General features: G+C 33.5%; 2 protein-coding genes across 2 annotated transcripts; both read left to right on the top strand.

The window, feature by feature from the left end:
- Nucleotides 1–4,388: 4,388 nt before the first annotated feature.
- LOC109065472 (P2X purinoceptor 3-like) lies at nt 4,389–10,546 on the top strand. The gene is given in 12 exon segments (XM_042715897.1): nt 4,389–4,936; nt 5,365–5,500; nt 6,178–6,249; nt 6,349–6,418; nt 7,128–7,221; nt 7,303–7,380; nt 7,469–7,610; nt 8,034–8,170; nt 8,319–8,412; nt 8,511–8,576; nt 10,177–10,254; nt 10,358–10,546. Coding segments are annotated over 12 exon segments (1,239 nt in total). The 5' UTR covers nt 4,389–4,793; the 3' UTR covers nt 10,487–10,546.
- Nucleotides 10,547–12,547: 2,001 nt separating this feature from the next.
- LOC109065456 (galactose-specific lectin nattectin-like) lies at nt 12,548–13,753 on the top strand. Its single transcript, XM_019082431.2, has 5 exons — nt 12,548–12,622; nt 12,936–13,078; nt 13,201–13,341; nt 13,419–13,533; nt 13,658–13,753. The coding sequence occupies exons 1-5, from the start codon at nt 12,553–12,555 to the stop codon at nt 13,744–13,746; spliced, it is 558 nt and encodes a 185-aa protein (XP_018937976.2). The 5' UTR covers nt 12,548–12,552; the 3' UTR covers nt 13,747–13,753.

Raw genomic sequence — 13,753 nt, 5'->3', positions numbered from 1 at the left:
GCAACTGACTGTCTGTGTTGGATGCTAATGGATGTAGAAAGTTCTGGAAAGTGTAATGGCCTTTCAGCTGTAAAGGATAGGAATTACTCTGTGAATATCAACATCAGCACAACATTTTAATCTTCACTCATTCTTTTTGTGATGTTATAGAGGAAAAAGAAAACAACAGATTGATTAATGATCAGTCTTATAAGGTGACCATCTCGACATTGTGGGTGCAAATTTACAAAGCCAGTTTCACTCTCGGCACTGGGCACAACTCCCATTAAATCATTGCATTTTTCCCTCCTAGATTTTTCTAGAGTAATGAGTAAATTGCTTAGACTATCATACTGTAATAATAAAGAGTCATCAATTTTATTTAGTTGCCTAAAAACTGATGTCCAAAAAGGAACACCAGATTAAACATAGGATTAAAACAATTCTGAGAAACGCCATATGGTGTAAGACTCTATTGCAGGTAATATGTATATATGTATAGCCTACATACCTATGGCAAAGACAATTTCCGAATCCATCCAAAATACATGAAAACACTAAACATAGGGGTGCGTCTCTCTTCAAGGATTATATTTATATTTACAGTACATTTGCAACCTACATTTCAGCTAGCCTAAAGATACTATTAAGTCCGAATGAGAATTTGGTTTTAATTGTTATTATTAGCCTATATCATTATTATTACCAGGGGTGTAAAATACTTAAGTAATTTTTCTTGATTACTGTACTTATGTAGCTATAATTTTGGAGTATCTGTACTTTATTCAAGTACAATTTAAACTCACTACTTGTATTTTTACTTGATTAGATTTCTGAAGAAAAAACAGTACTTTTTACTCCATACAATTTTAATTCAACTTGAAAAGTACTGATTACAATTTTGCATTTTTATTTTGTCTTATGCACATTAAATATGATAAAACAAGCTCAAATTTGCTTTTGCCGTGTGAGAACCAATGAGGGTTGTTTTCATGAATCGCCAACAAGCATACACATTTCATCTTCAGTTTTAACTTTCATCAGGTAAATTTCTGGCTTCAAAAGTTTGCCATATCTAAATTGTCATCAGTGATTTTATTTGCATTGAGCCAATATATTACACAGCTTCCTCAGATTTGATAATTCATGTTGTGGTGGGAATGATTGTTTTTTATATAACAAATCACAAAATAAATATTAAAAAAACTTAATTGTAAATTAAGTGTAGTGATGCTCTTACTATGGAGTGGATCCAGTGCTGACATATAGATACATAATGATATATTGAGTAACAGTTAGGACTGTCAATTAGGACTTCACCACAGACAATTGAACAAATCTCAAAATAAATATAAAAAAAAACTGTAAATTGTCAATTAAGTGTAGTGACACTTACAAAACAATACAATACTTTCCTGAAGTATGGTGACGGTGTCCCGTCAAGAAGCTACTATCATGACCTCAATCACACATGAGCACACAGGTCTTTTGCATCTATACACTCTCACTGTCTTTCTCAGCTGTATGCTGGTCTGACACAGGATCATTAATACTAACTCAGAGTATAACAGCCTCAGCCTGAGAACGACTCTATAGTCTTTCAACACTATCACTGTCTTTGAGGTGGTCTTTTGAGCATAGAATCTTTAGTACTTCTATTTCTCAGCTGTGCAGCATATACCAGACTCTTTGCAGGAATAAAAGTTTATTCACGGCCGGGAGTCCACTGGTCACAACAACCGAGAGAGACTCTCTGAACAGAAATATACATGTACATTTATCCCTTGTAGATGAATAAAAATCAGTGTCACTCACTGTAATTGGTTTACTGATCTGGTCATTGGTTTGTCATATGACTGTTAGTTCTACTGTTTTAAGCACTTTTTGGGTAAGTATAGATTCTTTAGATACATGGTCTTTGATCTGAGCATCCTTATTCTGCACTTTTCTGAACATTCTATATTGAACATATACCCTTTTGACTGCTTCTGAGGCAATTCCATAAAATATTTCCATCACACTCTTTAAACTTTAAAGGAATAGTCCATCCAAAACTGAAAACTCTCTCATGATTTACTCACCCTCATGACATCCCAGATGTTTATGACTTTCTTTCTCCAGATGAACACTAACAAAGACTTTTAGTGTGTGCATATAATGCAAGTGTACAGGACCGCTTCAGAAACCACACAAAGTGAACACAACGGTAAAGTATTTGTATGTTTTCTTGCACACACCTATCATTTCACTTAAGAAGAAACTGATCTATCAATAGGTGTTGTTTGAGTTACCTCGTCTTCACTGTGTAATTCTGTAGTTTTTCAAGCATTATATCTGGACATCTTGTACACTTGTATTATATGCAGACAGATTTTTTCCCCCTAAAACTCTTAATTTGAAGACATTCAGTCACATATGGGATGGCATGTGGGTGTAAAGCAGGGTTCCTCAAATCTTGCCCTGGAGGGAGAATGCGCTACAGAGATCAAACTCACCTACCTGTGATTTTCTTATGATCCTGAAGACATTGATTAGCTTGCTCAGGTGTGTTTGATTAGGGTTAGAGCTAAACTCTGCAGGAAAGTGGATCTCATGGTCACTAAATGACTTGTACAAATGTGTTTTGTTTTGTTTCTCACTTTAACCAAACCTTTGTATAGCTGTCTGAAAAAACATTTTATGCTATTTAATTTTAAGCAGTTTCACTTTGCATTGAGAAGATGGCTCAACAAGTACGCTTTTGTCCAGATACTTGTACTTTTAAATGAGTAAAATATTCACAGAGTATCTGTACTTTAACTTGAGTATAATTTTTGAATACTTTTTCTCATTAGACTGAATAATTTTTTTGCTCTTTGTCAGGGGTGCTGCTATGGTGTCCGGGAAGGGGGGGGGGGTTGTCCCCCTTGCTAGACATTGCATTTGGGCCCCCTCTCCCTCGTCGGGCCCTTGAAACCATCCTAACATTCCCCCCTGTTATGGCACCCCTGCTCTTTGTAGAGGAATATTAAAAGTGTAACCAATTTCTTTAATGCCTTTCCAAATGGCGAGGTTAAAATAACAAAAAATAAAATTAAATAAAATGTTATCCCTTAGGATGTAGACTATTCCTCACCTCAGGCCAACATTATTATTATCTATGCTGTTTAAACATTCTATAAAATATTTCTTTCTTTTGTGTTAATTTTTTCATTTTTTTTTGTCAAGTTTTAGTTTTTTCTTTAATTCCTCTATCTCCCCACTCCTCTTTGCTGCTGCTCCCATTTCCATATAGTCTGGCTTTTTTGCGTCACTCCCCCTATTCGTATCTGTTACGTTTCTGTGGATTTTGTCTCTCTCTCAATCATGGTTCTCAAACCACTTTGCTCATTATTGCATTTGGTGCATTGATGACTTTGTTCACCAATTTCATTTCCCCATTCTCTCCTCTGTCTCTTTCTCTCTCTCCCCTTTTCACTCTGTACCCTCCCTTCAACTCAAGATCCTGTTTCAAGACAATCAAATCATCATGAGACATCTAACACTCAACATTATTCTAGACTGATAGACATCTTCAAATACTCCAGCAGTAGGCCTACTTGTGCTTACTCTCTCATTTGGTTTAGTCCTCTGTCATGTGTTACTCCTACACTGTGTGTGTTTTGCGGGGAAGTGACTCCCAGATGTATTGTACTTATAGAGTGAAGTAACCACAGGTTAATGGTTGCTCTCTTGGCCATGTCAAGAAACGTTACCTCTCAATTGTGGTTAATGTGTGTGATGTGTTAGTGCTTGTTGTGGGATGCATCCTAATGGCATTTTTATTTTTTTCATCTGCATAATTGGAAGTTAATGACACTCTCGTCCAGCTCTTTGTAAAAGAACAGCTTGATGTATCAGTGTTAGAAGGTCTTTGTTCCTCTGATATGTAAATGTAATATATATATGTATTAACTTCAAAATAAATGCTGTTCTTTTGCACTTTATTTTTTGGCAATTTTTGGCTGCTGAAAATTCAACATATGAGTAAATTTCATTTTAAATATTTTTTTTAAAACAGTCATTTTAAATTGTAATGATATATATATAAGATAACAAGCTAATATTGCAAATGACTATATACAGTCCATCATGAGAAAAGAACGCATAGATGTAATCTACTTAAAATCTTTAATGTCACGCTAATGGAGCTTCCAGTGTGAAAGAGCTTTTTTTCTAGTGCATGAGGCTGTCATGGTGGTCATGATATAATGTGCATGCCACTCGCCAAGATTCACCAATTCCAGACCTCACACACACTGAACATCTAGCATATTCCTGCACTGCTAATACCCTGCATCTGATTCAGTTGTTTAGTTATGGATACTATATGGATGCTACAGTACAGCGACATTAGAAACTTCTTTGGGACTAAGGCATAACTTTGATTTGTGATTTTTGTTTGATTTTGTAATTTGGTTTGAGCACTTTTGTACGTTGCTGGGTTAGAAAGCATCTGCTAAGAGTGTAACATGTAAATTTGATATCTGAGGAAATAATAGAATAACTGAAGGAGGAAGAATGAAGAAAGAGGGAGGAGAAGGGGAGGGACTAGAAGGGAGAGAGGGGGTCTTCTATGAAAGCATCTTCTCTCAAGAGGTGGAGACTTTTTATCAGGCAAACAAATAAGGAAGATAATTGAAGAGCTTTTTTGACTTTTATTGACAATCCATGGGTTTTAGATTATAAAACCACAGGATCAAGCATTTGGACGGATTTATCTGAAGCATCTATGCTATATTTGTAATTAATATTTCACACAAATACATTAATACACCCGGAGTCTAATTTTTTGAATGCAGCAGTGTTCTGGAAAAATGTCGAACTTTATAACAGATTTCTTTACCTATGAGACGACCAAGTCCGTGGTGGTAAAGAGCTGGACTATTGGGATCATAAACCGTGTCGTCCAACTCCTCATCATCACATACTTCATTGGGTGAGTTTGTTTTTACAGTGTCAGTAGTTGATAGATTTAAAATTGTGCCCAAACAAATAAAAAAATCAATAAAATGGGTTTATGTTTAAAAACATTGTAAAGAGAAATATATTGTAGTAAATTTGATTAATCATTACTGGACAATTAAATGGCTTGGTTTTTAGTCTTCAATAACATAATTGATGTAAAGTACATTACGAGGCAATTGTATAATAGTAGGAATCATCTTTTTGTTCTTAGTAAAAAAAATAAAAAATAAATGCTCGGACAGCATAGGCTACACATTTATTTATTTTTAAGTATTTTGTAAGATTTGTGAGTGTTTTACATTAAAGAAAGTAAAAAAAAAAATAACAAAGCAATTTAATCATTCTTTATATCTTTTTCCCCTCCCTCTCTCTATTTCCACTCTAACCAACCTCCCTTAGCTGGGTGTTTTTGTATGAGAAAGCATATCAAGTGAGAGACACAGCTATCGAGTCATCAGTCATGACTAAAGTGAAAGGGTTTGGAGAGTATAACAACCGGATCATGGATGTAGCTGATTATGTCACACCTACTCAAGTAAATCTCATGCAGTTTTACAATATTTAGAGGATATATATGCTTTGTAATGCCTATACTATTTACTATATTATTGAATGTTTTTACTTTATATATATACACTCTCAGACAAAAAGGTACAAAAGCTGTCACTGGGGCGATTCTTTTTTCAAAAGGCACAATTTTGTACCTTTTAGGTACTAATATGTACCTTTAAGGTGCCAATATGGACTCTTTAGGTACAAAGGTGTGCCCCAGTTTTTTTCTGAGAGTGTGTGTGTGTGTGTGTGTGTGTGTGTGTATGCATATATATATATATATATATATATATATATATAATATATATATATATATATATATATATATATATATATATATACTGTATATATATATATATATATATTTGTTATCAATATTCATTAAGCATGTGTATATGTTAGTCTGTGTTTTTTATATAACATATCACATTGCTTGATGACAGAATTGTCATGAAAAGATAATTAAATATAACAATATCTCCCTTTGGGGACATTTGAGAATGTTCTAATTTGGAATATCTGTTCATAAGCACAGCAAATACTTTGTTCTATTAGAAATTCAAATTTCTTTCTTTTATTGTATGTTTTTTTTTTAAGTAAGTAATGTGTGTGTGTGTGTGTGTGTGTGTGTGTGTGTGTGTGTGTGTGTGTGTTTGCCAGGGGGCATCGGTGTTCTGCATCATCACTAAGCTCATCACAACAGAAAATCAAGTTCCAGGATACTGTCCAGAGGTGAGTGAGGACACTGATATCTGTCAAGATTAATGTACACAAATTTGATCTATTCTTACCTCTGTGTGTGTTCATGTGTTTGTACATGTAACTCTTCAGAGTGAGTTGAAATTCAAATGTGAGAATGATAGTACTTGCAAGAAGCTGATGTCAAAACCATCTAGCAATGGTAAGATTTTCTTTTATCTTCTTTGTAGACTTTATGCATTTTTTGAAGGATCAAATAATAAGGAATTATTTTACAATAAAAAATTAAATATACTTGTGAATTATTTTGAATTTAATCTTAGCGTTTCATTGTGGATTGTTTTGTGATCCTGAAATGGTCAAGGAAAACCAATTAAATAGTGACATTATAAAAATATAAATTCATTAGAATTTGACCCCCTTAATGATCTATTTGTACACAGCTTAAAATCATCACAGTAAGGTCTATACCAGAGGTGACCAATCCTGCTCCTAAAGGGCTTACATCCTGTAGGGTTTTCAGTAGCTGTGTGGGACCATCTAGCCTGTAGAGGATTGTTCAACAGAAAATAAATCTAAAATTTTTTTTAACCCAATACTAAATTTAAAAGTGTAATCCGGCATTTTCTCTCCAAAAGAAAAAAACATACCGTCATCAGCAGTGCACAACAAACTGTGGTATAGTCTGGACCATAAAGGATTCATCTGTTGTATGCTTCATTGTCCGTAAGGGAATTCAGTCATTCGAAAACAGCCTTTAAAAGGTGCCGCGTCTGTATTGGGAGATTACTGGTTCATGTGTATTTAATTAGGGTTGGAGCTAAACTCTGCAGGACTGTGGCCCTCCAGGATAATTTTTGTTGGGGCTTGTTTTTTATGTTATGTTGTTTTCCATTGATTTTTTTGTAAAGGTTTGCTTTAAGGGTTATGTGTGAACTTCAATGTTACCCACAAAACCTGTGAGATTAAAGGATGGTGTCCTGCAGAGATTGATGAAATTCAGCCGTGAGTCCTCTTGTAAATGAACAAATGAATAGATGTGTGAATGGTTGAATAAAAGGACTGATGAAGTTTCTTCTTACTCAGAGACCCCATGATGGAGGTAGAGAACTTTACCATCTTCATCAAGAACAGCATTCGCTTCCCACGTTTTAACTTCACAAAGTAATGGCAACCAAACACAAAGACAAATTGTTTCATAATAATATCTGCATTTTTTTTTTTTAATTAAATATTTCTCTTTTCCTTTTAGGGGAAATTTCTTGCCCAACATCAATAGTTCCTACATAAAGCAGTGTAAATTTGACTTTGAGAGTAACATGTATTGTCCGATATTCAAAGTGGGAGATGTGATCCGATTCGCACAACAGGACTTTACTACTCTTGCTAAAAAAGTAAGTGTTCATTTAATTATTTTTTGGTTTTTTGGTTAATTTCGCCCCTTGCTTTCTTATTGTAATCATTTAGCTTTACATATGTAAGAAATATCATATAAGCATGATTGCTGTTTTTTTATTTATTTTTGTGATTGTTAAATTGCTTCTATGCAATGATTCTATAAATAAGTTTAATAAACATACGTTTTACAAGTAATTTGGCCAGTTAGTTCATATAATGGTTACCTCCACCAATGGAAATAGTTTAAAAGAAGACAAAGAAATACATATTGTATTAAATAATAACTGTTTAATAAAGGTATCTAATAAGTGTTGAATTAAAAAAAAAAGCTGTGCATTATTGCATTATCTTTATTTCTCCTTAAGTGCAATGTCAAATTGGATTTGTGTAAGTTCTCTCTTTCTCTCTCTCTCTCTCAGGGGGGAGTGATAGGAATAAAAATAGCATGGGTGTGTGATTTAGACAAGGCACATGATGAGTGCAAGCCAGCCTACTCCTTCACTCGCCTGGACGCCATGTCAGAGAAGACCACTGTGTCTCCAGGATACAACTTCAGGTTCTTGAAGCTCTTCTTTCCACCTTAAAGTTGAATAAAGAATGCTGCAGTCTTCAGGGCTTCAATGATCCTGTGCAAACAAATGCAAAAAAAGGTTGAACTGTTGGATAATCCTTATTTGCTAACATGTCTAAATCTTTGTCCTTAGGTACGCAAAGTATTTTAAAACGGAGAACGGAACCGAGTATCGCACTCTGCTGAAAGCCTACGCCATCAGATTTGATGTGCTGGTTAATGGAGACGTGAGTTCATCAAAAAATACAACATGTTTGTGTATTTTTGAGTTTCAAACTTCTGTGCAAGTGTGTTTATAATTGCCCATGACGTCTTCTCTTTAAAGGCGGGAAGATTTGACATGATCCCAACTCTGATCAACATGGTTGCTGCCTTCACCTCTGTTGGTGTGGTATGTGTCTTCATAAATAGATTCTGTGTATCAACATGAAACAGAAAATGGGTAATAAATAATTTTAAGTAGAAAGTGAACTCCAAAAGTCACAAAACAGGTCTAGCTACTAAATGTGACAATAAAATCAATATCAGTATAAACAGAATACTAGAAAATAGTTTAGTGGTACAACCATAATAATTAGAGATCCATTATTTTGTGCGATACCAGCAACACAGACATAAACAGTGGCTTAGTAAAATTCTGATATTTGCTCTGAGTTAAGATTTAATTGGTTATAATGATGCAGCATAATCTTAGTCAAAAACCACCTCATTCCATATTATGTCATAAAGTTAAATAGATTATGCTTAATAATATTATAATTAATAAATATTCATAACATATTTATATTAATATATTTTTAAAAATATTAATAAATATCTGTTTTTTCTCAATGTTTCTCAATTTCTTCATTATAAAGATAATGAACAATCCAAATTGTTCAAGTTTATATATATATATATATATTATTGACTTATTCAGTGCACATTTTTGGCATACAATCTTCTTAAAGCAACACTATGTAACTTTTTCTGTGTTCAAAATTTTTCAAAATGTATATAATGAGCGAGTAAATCATAAATTCATCTACAAAACCGCCTTTTTGTCTTATCCCAAATCACTACGGTACATTTATGAAAAGTGATTGTTTTTGGACTATTGTAGCCTGTTCGGGTCGTCACCGCCGCGGAGTAACACATACCTGCGTGAATCGCCATAGAAATAAACTCGGAGAAGTAGCTCCGGTTACAATGTTCTTCCGCGGGATGAGTGCAGTTCTGTTCATTAACCGCTAGAGCGCCAAAATTGACAAAGTGTTGCTTTAAAAACATGAAAATGTCAGTCAATTCAAGCAAATATGTTACCAGAGTCTGCAAAAAAAAAAAAATTTAAATTAAATTAATTTTTTTTTTTACATAAATAATAATAATAATAATAATAATAATAATAATAATAATAATGCATGTGTGTGATAGTCCTGGTCTGTCCTGCCAGTACAACACTTTTACCATAGTTCTGACCAGTGTAAGCATGAGACAAATAATGAAAATATGTTAAATCATCTGAAATGTGACCCAAGCGAGAAGTCAGCAAACCGCCAGACTGGCCCCAGATCTTCAAGAAAGATCGATCAGTATAGACATAATTTACTTACATAATGGAGACACTTTATGGAAACCAGGTAACGTCTCAGAGAACCACATGCCAGTATTTTTGTATAATATATATCTATCTTTTTATATAACTATAACTTCCAAGACATCAGTTTTATCTCCATCCTCAACTTAACCAACCTGTTTTATCATTAATTAAAGTGCATTTGCAGATGCATTAAGTTTTTTCTTAATTAGCATCCATTTCCATGAAAGCATGATATATGGATGCATATAAATGTGTTGTTTATTGTTGTTCATGTGTAATACTGAAATTATTTACAATAGAAAATAATTCATCATCTTAATTATCAGAAGGTTAAATATCAGAATAATACAGTGTATGAGGACCAATTTCAGTGGACAGAACTGACACTTTTTCTTAATCTTCATTATTTTAGGGTACAGTGCTTTGTGACATCATTCTGTTGAACTTCTTGAAAGGAGCTGACCAATACAAGGCCAAGAAATTTGAAGAGGTTTGCATTTAAGCAAGTCAACAACAACATTACATCTATCTATAGTTATGATGAAAATGAACATAATCTTTGCCTCACTGTCTCTCTCCTGCTCTGTTTCTAGGTATCAGATTCACATATTAAGAGCAATAATTCATTGTACAGGACCAGAGACCACAGCCAGCATTCAATCAAAACTGATGAGAATTTCTCCAAAGACTCCGGAGCATTTTCCATTGATCGTTATAGTTAATAGTGCTGCTCACAACAGTTGGGGAAGGATTGAAAAAAATAAATAATTCAAAGTTCTTCATTCCAGTCATAATCTTTATAATTTTTTCCACTAATCCTAGATCCTTCCACAAATTACAGTCTAGACCAACACACACACACACACACACACACACACACACACACACACACACACACACACACACACACACAAATGGTTCCATAGGCTATCAATATAACTTTCCTCCTTAATTTTACATTTGCTTTAAACATAAAGATTATTTTAATTATACCATGGCCCCAATCTTAAACATCTCAAAATCAAAATCAATCAGTCAAACTGTATTATTTGCCTGACTGATCAAAAATATTACTATATTTTGTAAATAATAGTATTGAATAGTAAGTAAATACTCAAATTCTGCTATGTATGCTCATAGTGGTTGCATGGCCTTAACTAGCAATTAGTTAAAAACATTTAATATTTCATGTGATTGATTGTTTGTTTTGTTTTGATATGTTTTTTTTGTGAATATATATTGTGTTTATTGTTAGACTTGTTGTTAAACAATATCTGTCCCACCTTTGGCCAAGTGTGGATGGTAACATTGCATGATCAATTTTTTTCTGAACTATTACACGTTGTTAATAATTTGTTTATGCTACCACTAATTCAATTCATTTGCTTGTAAACTTTGATGCAGGTTATGTGGAGGCTCAGGGCAATAAAAACAAGTGTACATTTACTTGTCATTTATAATATAAATAAATTGTTCTCTGAACTAGTGATTTATGACAGAAAAACAAAACTGACACGATATCACTATCAATAACTGAAAATTCAATTTTGGAGTAAAATAGGTTGCATGTTAACATTAGAATGGTTAACATTATTAAAAACATCTGGTTTTTGGTGTGAAGACTGCTGAATAAGTATCACAGCTCAAATGCAGTAAGAAAAAGTGAGAAGTAGGAGGAGTTGTAAAAAAATAAACATCATATCAGTATTTTACATAAGGAGAAATATGTATTAACAAAGCTGAAAGAGAAATAATAAGTTCTGCAGACATTTTCTGAAAAACAACCATCTCAGACTTTCATGACATTAAAATTTTGAGTCAGACAAACAGTGCAGGTGTTCAGCTTGTGATTTCCATCATCTGTAGTGTGCAATGTGAAAAGTAGAGGTTAAAATTTTAAGAGATCAGCAACTGTGTCTGTAACCACATGAGACAGTGGTCTAACAGTCTAGTGTGGTAAAAAAAAAAAAAAAAAAAAAAACAGCTTTTAGCTTTCTTAAGTTAAACAATTATAATAGGTTAAAAGTGTTAACATGACCAAAGTAATGCATTCACATATATAAACTTAGTCAATCTGATCCACAAATAATTTGTATTAATCATATACCTAATTATTTATTTTTTTAATACAATAAAAATGTATAGAGCTTCCATGTTAAACACCATTAAACTCTCCAATTAACACACTTGAGGCTGAAGTAGAGACATAATTATTTTAGTATCATTGAGATACTATCATACATTTATTAATATTTTGGGTTAATTTTTAAATTTTCTGTTTTCTTTTAAATTGTACTTGAAGTGTTAGGTTGAGTTATTTTAGTACAAGAAATGTTGCAACTAGCTGAAATTGAAGCTGAAATGTTTTATTTTATTTCAGTTATTTATTTATTTTTTCAAAGTAATGATTTTTAATGGTTTAAGTTTTAGTTCTAGTTAACTATAACCTTGGTTATAGAAAGGGAGGAGTTGTGAAAAAGAATGCAGCGACATATTTAAGACAGACTAATGTTGGTATGAGGAGACATAGAAAACAAGAGTGGAAGGATTGCAGCGGTAAGTCCTCTTCTCCAACTAAAACATTTTTTTTTGTATCCAGAAACCATATGATATTTAGTCATTTTTGCACCTAGATAAGCTTGGGTAACCTTGTATTATTTTAACATTGTTCAAAGGAAAAAATAATAATAAAGGAAAAAATCTTTGAAATTCTATTATTATTATTATTTTTTTTTAAATACATGTAACCTTCCACTGATAATGTTCTCTTCTTCACAGTGTTGCAGGAATGGAGTCTTTTAGCTTTTTATTGATTACTCTCCTGTTCAGAAGTGGTAGCTTCTTAACAATGGAGAGAGGTGATGTTGAACTTTTATTTCATTTTACGAAAATATGTTATGTCATGCAACAAACAAACAGACTTTTTAAACGCACCACTCTTTAAAAAGTTCCTTTCTTGGAATTAATGATTCCATGAAGAGCTTTTAACATCCATAGTTTGTTTCCATTGCACTAAATGTTCTTCAAATTATTAAAAGTTTTTTTTTTCATACAAAAATGTGATATTTTAAGAACTGTTCACTGAAAGGTTCTTTGAGGAACCCAAAAATCATCTTCTGTAGCACCACTGTGAAAACACCCTTTTGGAACCTTTGGAATGTTGTCATTTAGATGAAGCTGCTGGACATACAAGTCTATCATCAGGCTGTGATTTGCCTAAAGCATGTCCAATGACTGGCTATAAGGACTGGTACAGAGTGGGGTCACGGTGTGTCAAATATTTCAGCAACCCTCTCAACTTCACTGCAGCTGAGGTAAGTAGTGTCAGTGGGACAAAACAGGCATCACAGATAAACAAAATAACATATGCTCACATTCTCCAATTTATTCTTTCCACATTTTCTGTAGTATTGATATTGTTGCTCTCCCTGCACAGTTTAGCTGCAGAAGCAAAGCCCCTGGTGGACACCTGGTCTCAGTGCATAACTCAAAAGCTAATGGTGATGTGCTCTGCATCGTGGTCAAGTTTAACCCAAGCAACCTGCGCATCTGGATCGGAGGCTTTGAGCTTTTTCAGGTAAATGAGACATTTCCATTTTTTATATGTCAGTAACCTTTTCCTTAAAATGTTTTATCTCTGTCCTACTCTCTCAGTCTGGGAAATTTATCTGGACTGATGGTTCCTCCTGGAACTATCAAATTTGGACACCTGGTGAGCCCAACCACGTCTTCAGCTACAGAGAAGACTGTGTGGAAATGAACTGGAGTCGTAAGTGTTTCGTTTTACCATTTTACCAATAATCCTATTTACAGATAAAATAAAGTTGCTTGATTAGTAGAAAATATAATGTACTGTAGAATCTATTATGATTATTCATTCTCTGCTTTTTTAGATGTTGGCAAGTGGAATGACGATCCATGTTATGCGAAAAAAAACTACATGTGTGCCTTCAAAGTGATGACAGCTTTGATTCAGGCTTAGACTGAAC

This window comes from Cyprinus carpio, chromosome A1 (assembly GCF_018340385.1).
Source record: "Cyprinus carpio isolate SPL01 chromosome A1, ASM1834038v1, whole genome shotgun sequence".
Lineage (NCBI taxonomy): Eukaryota > Metazoa > Chordata > Actinopteri > Cypriniformes > Cyprinidae > Cyprinus > Cyprinus carpio.
This window is presented reverse-complemented; position numbering and strand designations above follow the sequence as displayed.